Genomic DNA, 12,934 nt, shown 5'->3' on the forward strand with positions numbered 1-12,934 from the left:
CCTCTTTTTTTGATTTTTCATGAGGACAGAATGTCCTTGCGCACTAACCCTTCTTTTATGCCAAAGGTGGTTAATGAGCTATCACTTAATCAGCCCATAATCTACCTACTTTTCCCCCCTCCCAAAACTGACAGTGAGAGGATGCTGCTTTGGACATGCATATGGAACTTGGAATTTATTTGTATATGACCAAGACTATCAGAAAATCTGATCAGTTATGTGTTTCTTTTCATCCTAGATTTTTGGGGCTTGCTGTATCTAAGCTGACTATTTCTTCTTGGATTTCTAAGGCTATTTCCTTTTGTTACAGTTTTCATGTCAAGACCCTTCCTTTTTTCAGTTAAAGCTCAAGCTACTAGAGATGTAGCTTCTTCTGGTGCTTTTTTCAAAGGCTAGACACTAATTCTATTCTTTAAGCAGCTCCCTGGACTTCTGTGCATACCTTGACCAAGCACTGCAAGTTGAATGGTATCTCTAGAGCTAGGGCTGGTTTTGCTAGTTCAGTTATTCATGGTTTTTAGGGGACTCTTCTGCCCTCTCTTCCTCTCTAGTTTCCTCTTGCGCTTTGACACCGTCCCATACAGTTAACGATACGACAGCAGTGAATGTAAGGACATAGTACAGTGGTGTAAAGTCTTACCATGACGGTAGATGTCCTTGCCTTCACTGCTGCAGTATTCTCTCCTTCCCGCCATCCTCTAGTTCTTTACATTCCTGGATCTATACGCTACCTCTTGAGTTCCTTGGACTGGTGTTCTTCCTGGGGCACTCAGTTCTGTTTTTGGTAAGCCTGAACATTACCTTTATGTCCTACGTTATGCAGGGAGCGTATGGTGATATTCGGCATACTTTTTAAATTCAGAAGTCTTTGGAAGACTGGCTGGATGTTGGGCATCCATGGCAGGGAATCCCATATTGTTAAGAATACTGCAGCAGTGAAGGCAAGGACATCTACCATTATGGTAAGATTTTACACAACTGTACTTTCAGCATTCATGTTACTGGAAATACATGAAACAGAATCTTAAACGAGCTGTTAGGACACGTTCTCAAAATTGTATCCTTATAGATTTTAAACTGTGATCATCTTACATATCTTCAAACAAGTGCAAACATTCTGACATGAAGCACATCCCCAAAAAGTACCACTACAAAAGGATAAAGACTGGTTTTAAATTATATTTTGCACTATTTTCAATGATACCGAACTAACAAAAACTAACTTGTGGGTACCTGAAGCAGACAGATAGACAGATGCAATCATTCATTTTATGTATCAGTAATTCATAGTTTCTTGCTTGCACTTAAGCGCACACCTGAAGGCAAGGACTGCAATGTTTTAAAGGCGCTATCACCTGGTGTACATCAATCATTATTATGAAGCAGCTGTACACAAAAGATTAGAGAAAAGCAATTGGAAATATATCAAAATATAACATGCAATGCACAATGAAGAATATTAACTGTTTTTAATGCATGTTTCTCCTTCCATGATACCGATGCATTAGTACTCTGTACACTGTGCTGTTAAACAATGCATGTGGGCTTATGTGGGACATCAGGAGTTTGTGGGGATCATCATGTCACAAGCTAAAACCCAGCTTTGGGGATATACATATGCATCCAGTGATTTGATCTAAGCCCACTTTTAGTGGATAGGCCTCGTATACATATAAATGTACCCTATGTAGGAACCTGTTTTGGATTAAGCTGGCATGAAGATTGCATGAAGCCAGCCTCAATGGTAGTAAGTATCAGTAATGTCTTTCACAAAGGTGTGATAATTTAAATTCAGAATGCTTTCTTTTGACAGAAAACAGTAGCCTGGATACTGAAGTTGTTTCTAAAAATTTTTATGAAGTACCTTTTTACATTTTAAAAACTAAACTTTTGCATGTTCATTCCTGCCTGAGACTCACTGGCTTGACTTGTCTTCAGCACAATTTTTTGTGTGTGCCCTCATAGTGACATTAAGCTATCACTGGCCTTCCCTGTCCCAGTTTCCCAAGGCAATTACTTTTCAAAGGAATTTGCCTGGACAGGGTATATGGCAACATTTTGATGCATGAATGGAACAGAGAAATAGCTGTCTGTATGACAGTTTGGATAGTGGTGGTAGGGAGGTTAGTATCTGTTGCTGTTATAAGTGAAACGCTCCATCGTCCTTTTCCATTTTAGTTACAGATAATGGAGAGTTATATTACAACGGCACGCATCACAAATTGTTTGCGTCTGTAGCTATTCAAAACTGCTGCTCATTTGCTTTCTGCTGTGCTTCTTCAGAGGCCAGAAATGTGCCAGCCAGTAAACCTTCTCAAGAAAGGAGACTAGACCTTGGAGTACCTTTTCTCCTTCATTGAACTTTTCTCAGTCCATAGCCAGTGCCACACCCAGATCACTTGTGCTGGGGGCATAAAGCCAGCTGTTTCTCTGGCATGCCAAGATCTATTTTTTGTGTCAACGTATACTCTAGGTTCATCTGCACTGGCCATATCATTTTATTGATTGCAGCTTAGCACCTTCCATCTAATACCTCCACCTAGCAAAAAAGAACATAATTTAAATATTTTGTTGAATGTTAGAACTTTCAGCAGTTTTGTCTAGACAGAAATAATATAACCAATGGCAACAAAAAACAACACAAGATATAACAGTACCAGGCCTGTCATCCATATACCCATTTAGTGTTGGATTGTGTTTTATTCTTTGGATTTTATTCTGCTTCAGTGAAAAGGATTGCGGCTTCTGCGCATAAACAAAGAATAGTACACATCTGCATTAAAACCTGCAAAACAAGACATCCCGAGAGCCTTAAAGATTGTAGCTGCCAGGATCATTTTCAAAATCAGATAATCCAAAACAGAGGTAATACTCATGAATTTATCAAAGACATCATCCTAAAATCAGTCTTTTGTTGTAAGGTCAAAGAACCAGGCTAGTCTGTTAGCAACCCAGGTCTGGCTTGCAACATGGGCTTTCAGCAGTCAGCCAGGGTGGAGAATCAGATTAGGCGGGGTATCTGAAGGTGACGTCTGTGATCCTAGGAGAACGAGGGTATATATTAGTGTTAAACATGTCTGGAAGACAATGAAGGATGTCACTTACAGCTACTCGGTCAGAAACTCTAACAGTTCAGCCATGCCATATGAGTCTTTCCATGTTGTTGTTACTGTTAATTCCCCGAGTTTACTTATGCAATAAGGACATTAAGACTGCATCATATCACCTGTCTGTACCTGTAGTATAAAAGATTTCTGGGGGGACTACATTCAAAGTGACTGACAGCAATGAAGAGCCATGTGCCACAAGTATATGACATCCCTCTCTGAACGTGATGAAACTCACCTGGTGCAGGTAGAGGTGTACTAGTGTAACTGGGAGCCAGGCAATGGGAAGGGGAACCTGGCAGCACCCACAGGTAATGAGTGGTCGGGGAATGTCATCCTGCCTTTTTACACTGTGGAAGTCTATGTTAGATGATTTCAGCACCTTGTAGTTTTGTTAATATAAATGTATTTCGTCTGAGAGCTAAATACTTCACAGCAAATTGTTTTATTTGTTTATTTATTTTTGCTTTTCTGTGTTGACTACAACTTACAAAGCCTCCATAAAAGTGAGTGACCACTACTTGGTCACTCATTTCCTCTTATAGGGTCAAGGGATAGATGACAATATTTTGTCTGCCATTAAATAAAAGCAGAAATTGCTTTTTATAGTGCCATATTGGCTTCATCTGCCCCAAATTGATGAATGGCATATAATAATATTCTGCTTTAGCTTTCATCAGGGGGATGACAAGTAGAAAAAAAAAATCACCTGACCCCCGCTCAGGAAAGAAGAGCTGATTGGTCTTCAGTTGCTTGATTTCTTCCTTATCAACTCCCTGTCATTTATGTTGGTAGTCACATCCGGTTGACTGACATTGCAAACTGTAACTATCCCACTGTGCCATTATGTTAGCCTCATGGTACTTGGCATATGACATGTCTTGCAAGTACATTTAGTTAGTTTTGTTGATTTCTTTGAAGCCATGTGTTTGTAAAACCATTTCTTCAATTAACTATTTTCATTTGTCATATTATCATCTTACCTTCATATCGGAGAGCAATACCAATAGAAGTGCCTGAGCTGTCTGTGGTTAACTCCAGGAAAAAGTGTCTGGCCCCACTGATGATGCCTTCGATCGGAAGGTACTCCACTTCAAATGAATCATATACTGGGGGGGCATCAATGTTGTCTCCATTCCTGATGATAAGCCTATATGTGTAAATTAAAGGTCAGATTATCATGACACTCAGAACACAGTGCAGCACTAATAAATGCACCTCATGATATTACCGCTAAGGGAAACATTGTGTTGAGATTCTTGGAATGCGATCACACAACTTAATTGTCCAAACAATGTGACAGATCACATGAAATGCTGCAGTATCTTTTTACTTAATTTGTATGCATTTTAGATACAAAGAGATTTGAAAGGTAATACTGATTAAAGGTCCCCTTAGATTTCATTTGACAAAATCTTTGCTGGCTTTGATCACATAATACATTTAGACTATTCAGTAGAAATTAAAGCTTATTTGGCAAAGGTCAGCCTCACACTGTGAAGTTATACTGTGTGGTACTGTTATCATGTCCTAAGACAAAAGAACCCAAGACTTACCTCAATGCCTTTCACAACACACTATCACTTTTTAGCAGTTACTACAGAGTTACAATTGTATAATCTAGACTGCCTTATTCTTTAACTAACCACATTTTACGGTATCAGCCAGAGAAAGATGGTGAAAATGCTGAAGGCAGCAATGTTTATCAGTTAGGGGCTTTTGGTTCAGAGGCAGGAGAATCAGGTTCAAAACTTGTCAAAGCATTATATAACTAAGCAGGACTGGCCTTTGGTCAACTGGTATCCTAGGCAAAAGGTCTCCACAGCCTCCCCCCCTCCCAGCACCACCCTGTGCCCCCATCTTCATCTACCTACACCATCCAAATTACTGGAAAGCACCCCTGCAAGAGCAGTGCCCTAGGTGGCCACCTAGTTGGCCTGTGCCTAAGGTCGGCTATGTAACTAAGGCTGGTTCTGTAGCAAAGAAGAATAAAGCCCTGACTAGCATCCAGATGACATGACTTTGAATAGTGGCTTGAACAATGAAGAGATAAATGGATGATAATGAAAGTGAGTGTTCAATGCTTCTCACTCACCCTGGGGAGGGGAGAGTAGTGGTTACAGTTGAATGGTTGCCACCATAGAAATGGAGACTTAGCCTTCAAACTGTAAGTACTGAGAACATGTGCTTGGCAATGACAAACAGGTGACAGTAGACCTCTATAGAGTGTGAGAAGAAGCTCATATCAACCAATAGGGGTGAGATTAGGACTATAGCAGAAAATACCTTCAGTGCCAGGATGCTTCTTAAGGCACATGGCACCCTCCATGGCTGTCAGGATGGTAGTGCCTCTGGTCAGCTGTTACATCCTTTCTAGAGATACCCAGTAAAGAGAAAAGAATGGACTCAAAACTGGTAGGGGAAGCCTGAGGCAAGCATAGAGACAAAAAACATGTAAAAAAATACATTCTATAGCTCGATAAATTAGAGCACTATGAGGTTAGATGATCTACACATGACATTATACAAGCATTTCTCTGCAGCTTGAGTGACTGTTTAATTTTTTTTCTTTTTTACCAGCTGAGTGATTAAACTACTGGAATACTAGCATGGCATACCAATAAATGCTGTGTGATTGTACATGACTGATGTACTACAGTGGACAGAGAGTGTAAAATTGGAACAAATGTAAATAAACCTTAACTACATCACTTTACTGAAACACAGTCTTGTTAGGCACATGTTAGTTTTATTTCCGTACTTATTACATTTTCAGCTTACTATGGTGGCAAGGGTGAGATAAAAGAACCACATACAAGGCACTATCTCTTAATGTGAGGCTGAAATACTGAAATGTATTGGAAAGCATTAACCCTTACCTAGTAAGACATTTGTAAGCTTTGATTATATATTAATCAGTTCAAAGAATAAAAAACAAAATAGCTAGTAATTTAGATAAACAGTGCTTTTAATCAAATTAGCAAGCAAGATTTTGTTATTATTTAAATGCATGTTATCAATTCAAATTGAAAATGGTGTCAAGTGTGATATAAACTAACTCATATGGTCTAAACTAGAAATGGACTGGGCAACTTTAAATCTTCAGAATAATACATCAATACATGCTGCAGTGTTAGAAAGCTGCGGTGGTGCAGCGGTAGCGTTGTCGCCTCACAGCAAGAGGCTCTCCCGTTCGATTCTCGGCTGGAGCGCCTTCTGTGTGGAGTCTGCATGTCCTCCCCGCGGTCGAGTGGCGTTCAAAAGAAATGCATAGGTGTGCCTTCGTTGAAGGTTGGACGTCGAGCTGGCACCTCGGCACCGTAAAAATCTACTGCCAATCATTAGCAGACCAGAGTTCCGCTGTGGCAACCCCTAACGGGGAAAAGCCGAAAGAAGAACAACATGCTGCAATGTTAATTAGTTTTTAACCCACTGAGTTAATTTATCTTAACTATGCTGTGCAACTTATTTTCAGGACATGTTGGAATACTATATCTCTCATATGACTCCTTATACAAATGTCGTCACTTGAAATGTTGTGTGCCGACAAGCCAAAAAAAAAAGACAAATTCCAGGAGAAGAACAAATCTTGAAAATGACTCTTCTCTTTAACCTTCTTTTTTGCAGGGGTCCAAACGTTCTGCAACTCCCTGATGTTATATATACCAACCCCAACTCCAAGAATCTCATATCTCAGAGAAAATGGAATATCCAGAGAAATGGCCATCTCAGACTTAGTATATGTAAGTTTGTTATTTTGGCTATTCGGTCTTTGTGTTTTTGGACTCACTGTAGTGGATACTGACATTTCAAATGGTTATCCTCTCAGACTGCCATGAACTGCCTGCAGATCCCACAGGATGAACTGGAAACTGATGCAGGGGATAGGGAAGTCTGGTCAATGCTGTCCTCACCACTGCAATCCTCACCAGGACAAACAGTTTGGAAAATGATGATGATGAAGTAGGAGACAGATATATCTAGTAATTATGCCCTCAGGTGAAGAAATATCTCATAATGGAACTGCGTCCTGGTATGCTTGGACAAATAGTATGGAGTACAGTTCTTGAACACTGCTATGTCCGCTATGACTACGTAAGCAGAACTGCTTCAGCTCCAAACATTTGGAGTGAGAATAGTTACTTCTCCATCATCCAGGGCTAATAGCCTTAACAACCCTCTCTAACTTCTTATCCCATTGTGTGAATTACTGCAGGTTATATCACAGTAGTGTAACATATTTCAACAAAGAAGCTTACAGAATTTTCAGGCCTCAGTGGTAACAGTTTCTAATATAATTTTTAGTAGTTTGACACTTTCAGCTGAGCATATCTTTTCTCTATGCATGTTTTAGAAACATTTTGACTTACAGAAACAAGATGATATTTGTAACTGTTTAAAATGTGGCCTACAAAATACAACCATGCACATTTTACAAACAGAGTTACTCATCAAGAAATGGAAGTTTTGATGTTTGAAGTCTGCTCTTCAATTTTTCCATTGGAACTAGTCAAACTCTCAACTTAAGCACTCAAACCATTCCTTTTCCAGTCCAGCACTTGCTCAAATCTCTTAGTAAGCACTAATAAATGCTAGCACTACACCCCCCTATACTATAAAGAAGTACAAGGCTCTCTATTCGTCCCTACTGGGCAATCAGTAAAACAGTTCACTTTATCTGTTCAGGCATGTCCAAAGGGCAGTTTCAGGTGTACTCTCCAGTCCAGCTGGTGAATCTGGGCATCTTGAGGCAATGTTACAATTGCTTTATGTACACAGACAACCCTCTCCTCCTTCCAACAAGCACAAATATATGTGAGAGATGCAACTATACAGCCAAACTGGAGGACAAGCTCTCTCAACCCAAGACTGGAACAGTCAGTCATGAGGAGAAGGGAAACACTTGCACCACACTACCAGTCTCACATAGACCAGTCATATCTGCACCAGCAAACAACACACATAAATACACAAAAACATACTCGGAGGCTCTAAATAAAAATCTGCCAAAGCAGCAGAGACCTCCAAAGCAGACATCCAAGCAACCTCCACCCCCCAACAACAACCACGTATCACATACTTCACAAAGTCAGTGTGCCACACAGTCACAGCCCTTAAGGCTAAATAACACACCCAATACACTAGTAATAGCTGACTCTATTGTCAGGCACACTGACGTCCCACTCACTAGACTGAACAAGGAGAAGGTTACTGTAAGCTGCCTGTCAGGTGCCAGGATCTGCCACATAACACAAGCACTCAGGTCACTCCAGAACAGGTACAAATATGACTCTGTCATTGTCCATGTTGATGTAAACGACCTGAGACGTACCTCCCTGGACTACATGAAAAGAGACATAGAGGAGCTCTCTGATCATGTAGCCCAGACCGGTATGACCCTGACCCTGAGTAGCATCTTGCCCTCACCAAGAATGATGCCACAGTATAAAGATAAAATGATCAATTTTGACAACTGGATAAGCTTTTGGTGTCGTTCAAAGGGGATCCAGTGTTTGTCAGTCTGGGATGACATGCTCGACAAGCCATGTTGCTCACCAGAGACAGCTTGCACCTGTCACCCTTAGGCTTTCGAATACTGGCCAAGGCTCTTTCCACCCCCATAGTGCCTTTTTTAGGCAATGCTCAAAAGACAAAACCACCTCCGTAAACAACACAAGAAACCAAAAACTGAGGGTAATGCTACTCAATGCCAGAAGTCTAAACCTCAAAATGCATGCACTCGAGGCACTCCTCAGTATGGAGAGAATTGATATCTGGGCAGTAACAGAAACCTGGTTCAAGGCTCCAGAGAGCACCCCAGCACTACCGGGCTATAACTCATACCATACCTTTCGGCTCCAAACCCCGGACTGAAATACAAAAGGCGGGTGTGTATCCATTTTCATCAAGGATACCCATACCTCTAGGTTAGTGGCACGGCACAAGGCCTCGGAGACAATCCATGTGCAACAAACAGTGGGCAAAGCTGCTTTTCAGATTGTAGCTTGCTACAGATGACCCACCTTGTCTCAGGACCCCCACTCAGCATTCCTGAGAACACTGGAAAATATGAAGGTCCTACCTAACACCATGATATTGGGTGATTTCAACTACCCAAACATTGACTGGGAAAACTACTCAAGTACTAACTCCTTTGCCTAATGCTTCCTAGAGTTTATAAACTCAAACGTCCTGGAACAACTGGTCACCAGTCCCACAAGAGGTGACAACATATTGGACCTGATCATCACCAACATGGGGGATCAATGTTCCACACCAGAGGTAAACCCATCACTGGTAAGATCAGGCCATAAACTAATTACACTGGATATCCACATCCCGACCCCACCCCCAGTCAAGGAAATCACTGTGAAAAACTTTTCAAAAGCAAACTTCACACTTCTCCAAACCGAGGTGGAAAGTTTCAAAGCCCCCTTGCTAAGGGATAATGCTGCTCAAATGCATTCTATGAGCACCTACAGGAATGCATGGATCAAGCCATCCCAAGTAAAACCAAGACACACTCCTCCAAAAAGAGGAAACAAGTCTGGTGGACCCCGGCCATAAATAAGCTATACAACAGAAGGAGGAAACTATTACATGATAGAGCAAAATACCAAAATGGGAAGGCATTCCTGATCAGTATTAGCAAGAAACTATGATCCCTCATAAAACCATCCAAGGCCAGCTTAAAAAGAAAAATTGCCAATGACTCTAAAGACAATCACAAAGCCTTCTTTAGCTATGTCAAGAATCTAGGTGGCAACTCTCAGATCTGCTCTGAGCTAGTGCAAAATGGCAAAAAAAACACTGAACCAACTGACATTGCCAACATCCTGGTTGACAGGTTCAGTGCAGACTTTACCCTCCCCATCACCCCCCAAAAGGGCCCACGTCCATCCCAGAAGAATGTAGAGCCCCAGACATCACAGACAAACAGGTGAAAACAGCCCTTTCCAAAGCCAAAAACACAGCATCAATGGGACCGGATGGTATCCCAGGCTGCGTCTTACATGAGCTCCAAAATGAACTAACTCTTCACCTAAATTCACTGTTCAAACTCGGCCTTACCACAGGCTATGTACCCAAAGAATGGCATACAGCAACAGTTATCCCGCTCCACAAAGGTGGTGCCACAACGGATCCTGGGAACTATCACCCTATAAGCCTGACTAACCTGGTCTGTAAAGCTATGGAGTGCATCATCATGGAACTCATTAACAGAGACATTGGGAACCTCCAGACACTGGACCCTCCCCAATTCGGCTTTGTTAAAGGCAGATCTTGCCTCCTAAACCTAGTTGACTTCTTTGAAACAGTTACCAAGGCCATAGATGAGAGAAAGGTAGTCCACACAGCCTACCAGGACCTCGCAAAGGCCTTCGACACCATTCCCCACTCTGGCATTATAGATAAGCTTACCAGCTTGAACATTAACCCCTATGTCACGAGATGGGTTGCCAACTGGCTCATGGATAGAACTCACATGATCAGAGTTGTGGGTGCCATGTCTGACTCTAAACCGGTTACAAGTGGCGTCCCACAGGGCTCAGTCCTGGGACCCCTCCTGTTTGGTATATACGTCTCTGAGGTACAGGCAAGCACAGGAGGACTATGGCTGACCAAGTTCGCAGATGATTGCAAACTGGGGGCCATAGTCGACTCTCTGGCTGACACAGACATCCTCCAGGAGGGTCTCACAGAGACGAATACCTGGTGTCAGAACCATGGCCTCAAGCTAAATGCCAAAAAGTGCATAGTCATCCCATTTGGGAAAAACAAAGTGCCAATGAACTACCACATAGGTGGTAATCCACTAAGTACGGAAGATGTAATTAGGGATCTGGAGACCCAAATAGACAGCAACCTCTCCTTTGATAATCACATCACCAAAGGGGTTAGAAAATCCTTCTATGTAGCCCACCTAATCACAAAAGGGTTCACATCTAGATCAAGAGAGGTTATTGTGCCTCTCTACTCATCGTCCATCAGGCCCATAATAGAGTACAATGCCCCATTTGGGATGTACCTTACTCGACACCTGCAACAACTGGAAAGACCACAAAAGTACCTCACCAAGAGGATGGTAGGCCTCAAACGGATGCCCTATGCAGCTCAACTAAAGAAACTCCAGCTCTACTCGGTTGCTTACCGCCTACTGAGAGGTGATCTCTGTCTGACGTACAAGGCCATGTCTAACCCGGAATTAATGGACATGCTCCACCTCAAGAAAACCAAATCTCTTAGAGCCACACGCTCTAGGGATTTAAACCTCAGCACAACAATAAATAGGACATGCTGGAGGGATAGATTCCTGTCCCAGAGACGTCCCTCGCTCTGGAATAGAATCCCAATCTATGTTAGGCAAAGCCCCTCACTGACTCTCTTCAAGAGAAATCTTGACGAATGGATGGGAAATCATAAATTTACCCCTGGGATCACTTCAGTGGCCCTGCTGGACAGAGGCTCAGGAAACTAATCTAAAAGGGAGGTGAAAGCCAACACATTCTGACTAGGCTTATAAATGCCCTTGGGCAGATAGCCTAGTACCTACTTATGAACCTATGAATATGGACGAATGATAGCTGAAAATAATGGACCCCATCAATGTAGTTGGCTACTGGATGGTCATTTAGTTAACTATATTAAGTTGCCCATTCAGAAGCTTGTAATTTTTTTTTTAATTGAGGGCTACCACAACCTTATGAAAATAATGGGTCTTTCCCTGTGGGTATGAAACAATATCCACATATACACCCCCGCAAAACTCTTCCCCCATCCAGTCCAACCATTTGTCCCCTTTTTGTATGTGACTGAAACTGTGATATCACTGTACTACATATATGAGTCAAACAGTTTCTGATACTGTTTTTCCTCTTACAGATGTGTGAATCACTTTTATGTCCACCTCTGCCTCTCACCACTCAGCATACACATCTCATGTTTCCTTTCTCTGGGATTATTTTCTCCTGTCTGTAACTGCAGAAACCTTTCTCTGCCATACTGCTGAATCAATTAGCATTCTGTCTGCCTCTAGTTTTTGTGTTTTCTTTTTGTTATGCTTACTAGTGGTGGTTTTCATGCCCTCTGAGGCTGACTGTTCCACAGCTGTAATTGTATTCATTAGTTACCATTCGTAAACCATGTGTCAGGAAGAAAAGCAAAAGAAAACATAGTATCTCTCTGGCAGTCTTCACATTAAGCCTGGTTTTATCTTTCGAGACAGCAACTGAAGTGGTATACAAAACCAGATGGTTAATCCAACCAGTTTTGGGTTGAAAACCCTGTTTAGCACCCAGCAACAGCAACTAACTACTACTGTAATGTGAGCCACACAGCACGCGTGAAGCTGTAGTTACTAATAACAATGGGCACTGCTTCAATGCATGGCAAAAATGTCTGCTCTTCGAACAAAGACTAACTATTATAGAAGCACGTCTACCAGCAGAAAATGTCTTGCAATGTCTCTCAGGCACATGTCTATGTCATGTAAAGCCTGTCATAACCTACTGCAGGACCTCCTGAGGGAGCGGTGCCCTAAAGGTTCAAAGTTGTCCAAATGGCCTAAGGCCAGCCCTGGTTTCAACATATTGACCCAGTCTCACCTATCATTCAGTGTTACACCAAACAACACTTCCATCATGAATCCAGTCTAGAATTTATTTTATGTTATTTTATTTTATTTGTATTTGTTTTCCAGGGTAGAGCACTGATCTCTATGGACCTTTTCCAGACTCACCTCGGGAGTGGTGTCTGGTTAAGTGACTTACTCAAAGTCACACAGGTAGGCAATAGAGGCTGAGGGAATCAAACCTTGTTCCACTGGA

General features: G+C 41.9%; 1 protein-coding gene across 3 annotated transcripts in view; it reads right to left on the bottom strand.

The window, feature by feature from the left end:
* The window catches only part of SEZ6 (seizure related 6 homolog), a 2,840,429-nt gene that overhangs the window by 474,211 nt on the left and 2,353,284 nt on the right, over positions 1 to 12,934 (bottom strand). For all 3 annotated transcript variants that reach the window (XM_044054437.1, XM_044054436.1, XM_044054435.1), the window contains exon 7: positions 4,091 to 4,257. In XM_044054437.1, coding sequence (XP_043910372.1) covers positions 4,091 to 4,257 — 167 coding nt within the window. The remainder of the gene's footprint in view (positions 1 to 4,090; positions 4,258 to 12,934) is intronic.

This window comes from Protopterus annectens, chromosome 13.part0 (genome assembly GCF_019279795.1).
Source record: "Protopterus annectens isolate FY-2018-M chromosome 13.part0, PAN1.0, whole genome shotgun sequence".
NCBI classification, from domain to species: Eukaryota; Metazoa; Chordata; order Ceratodontiformes; family Protopteridae; genus Protopterus; species Protopterus annectens.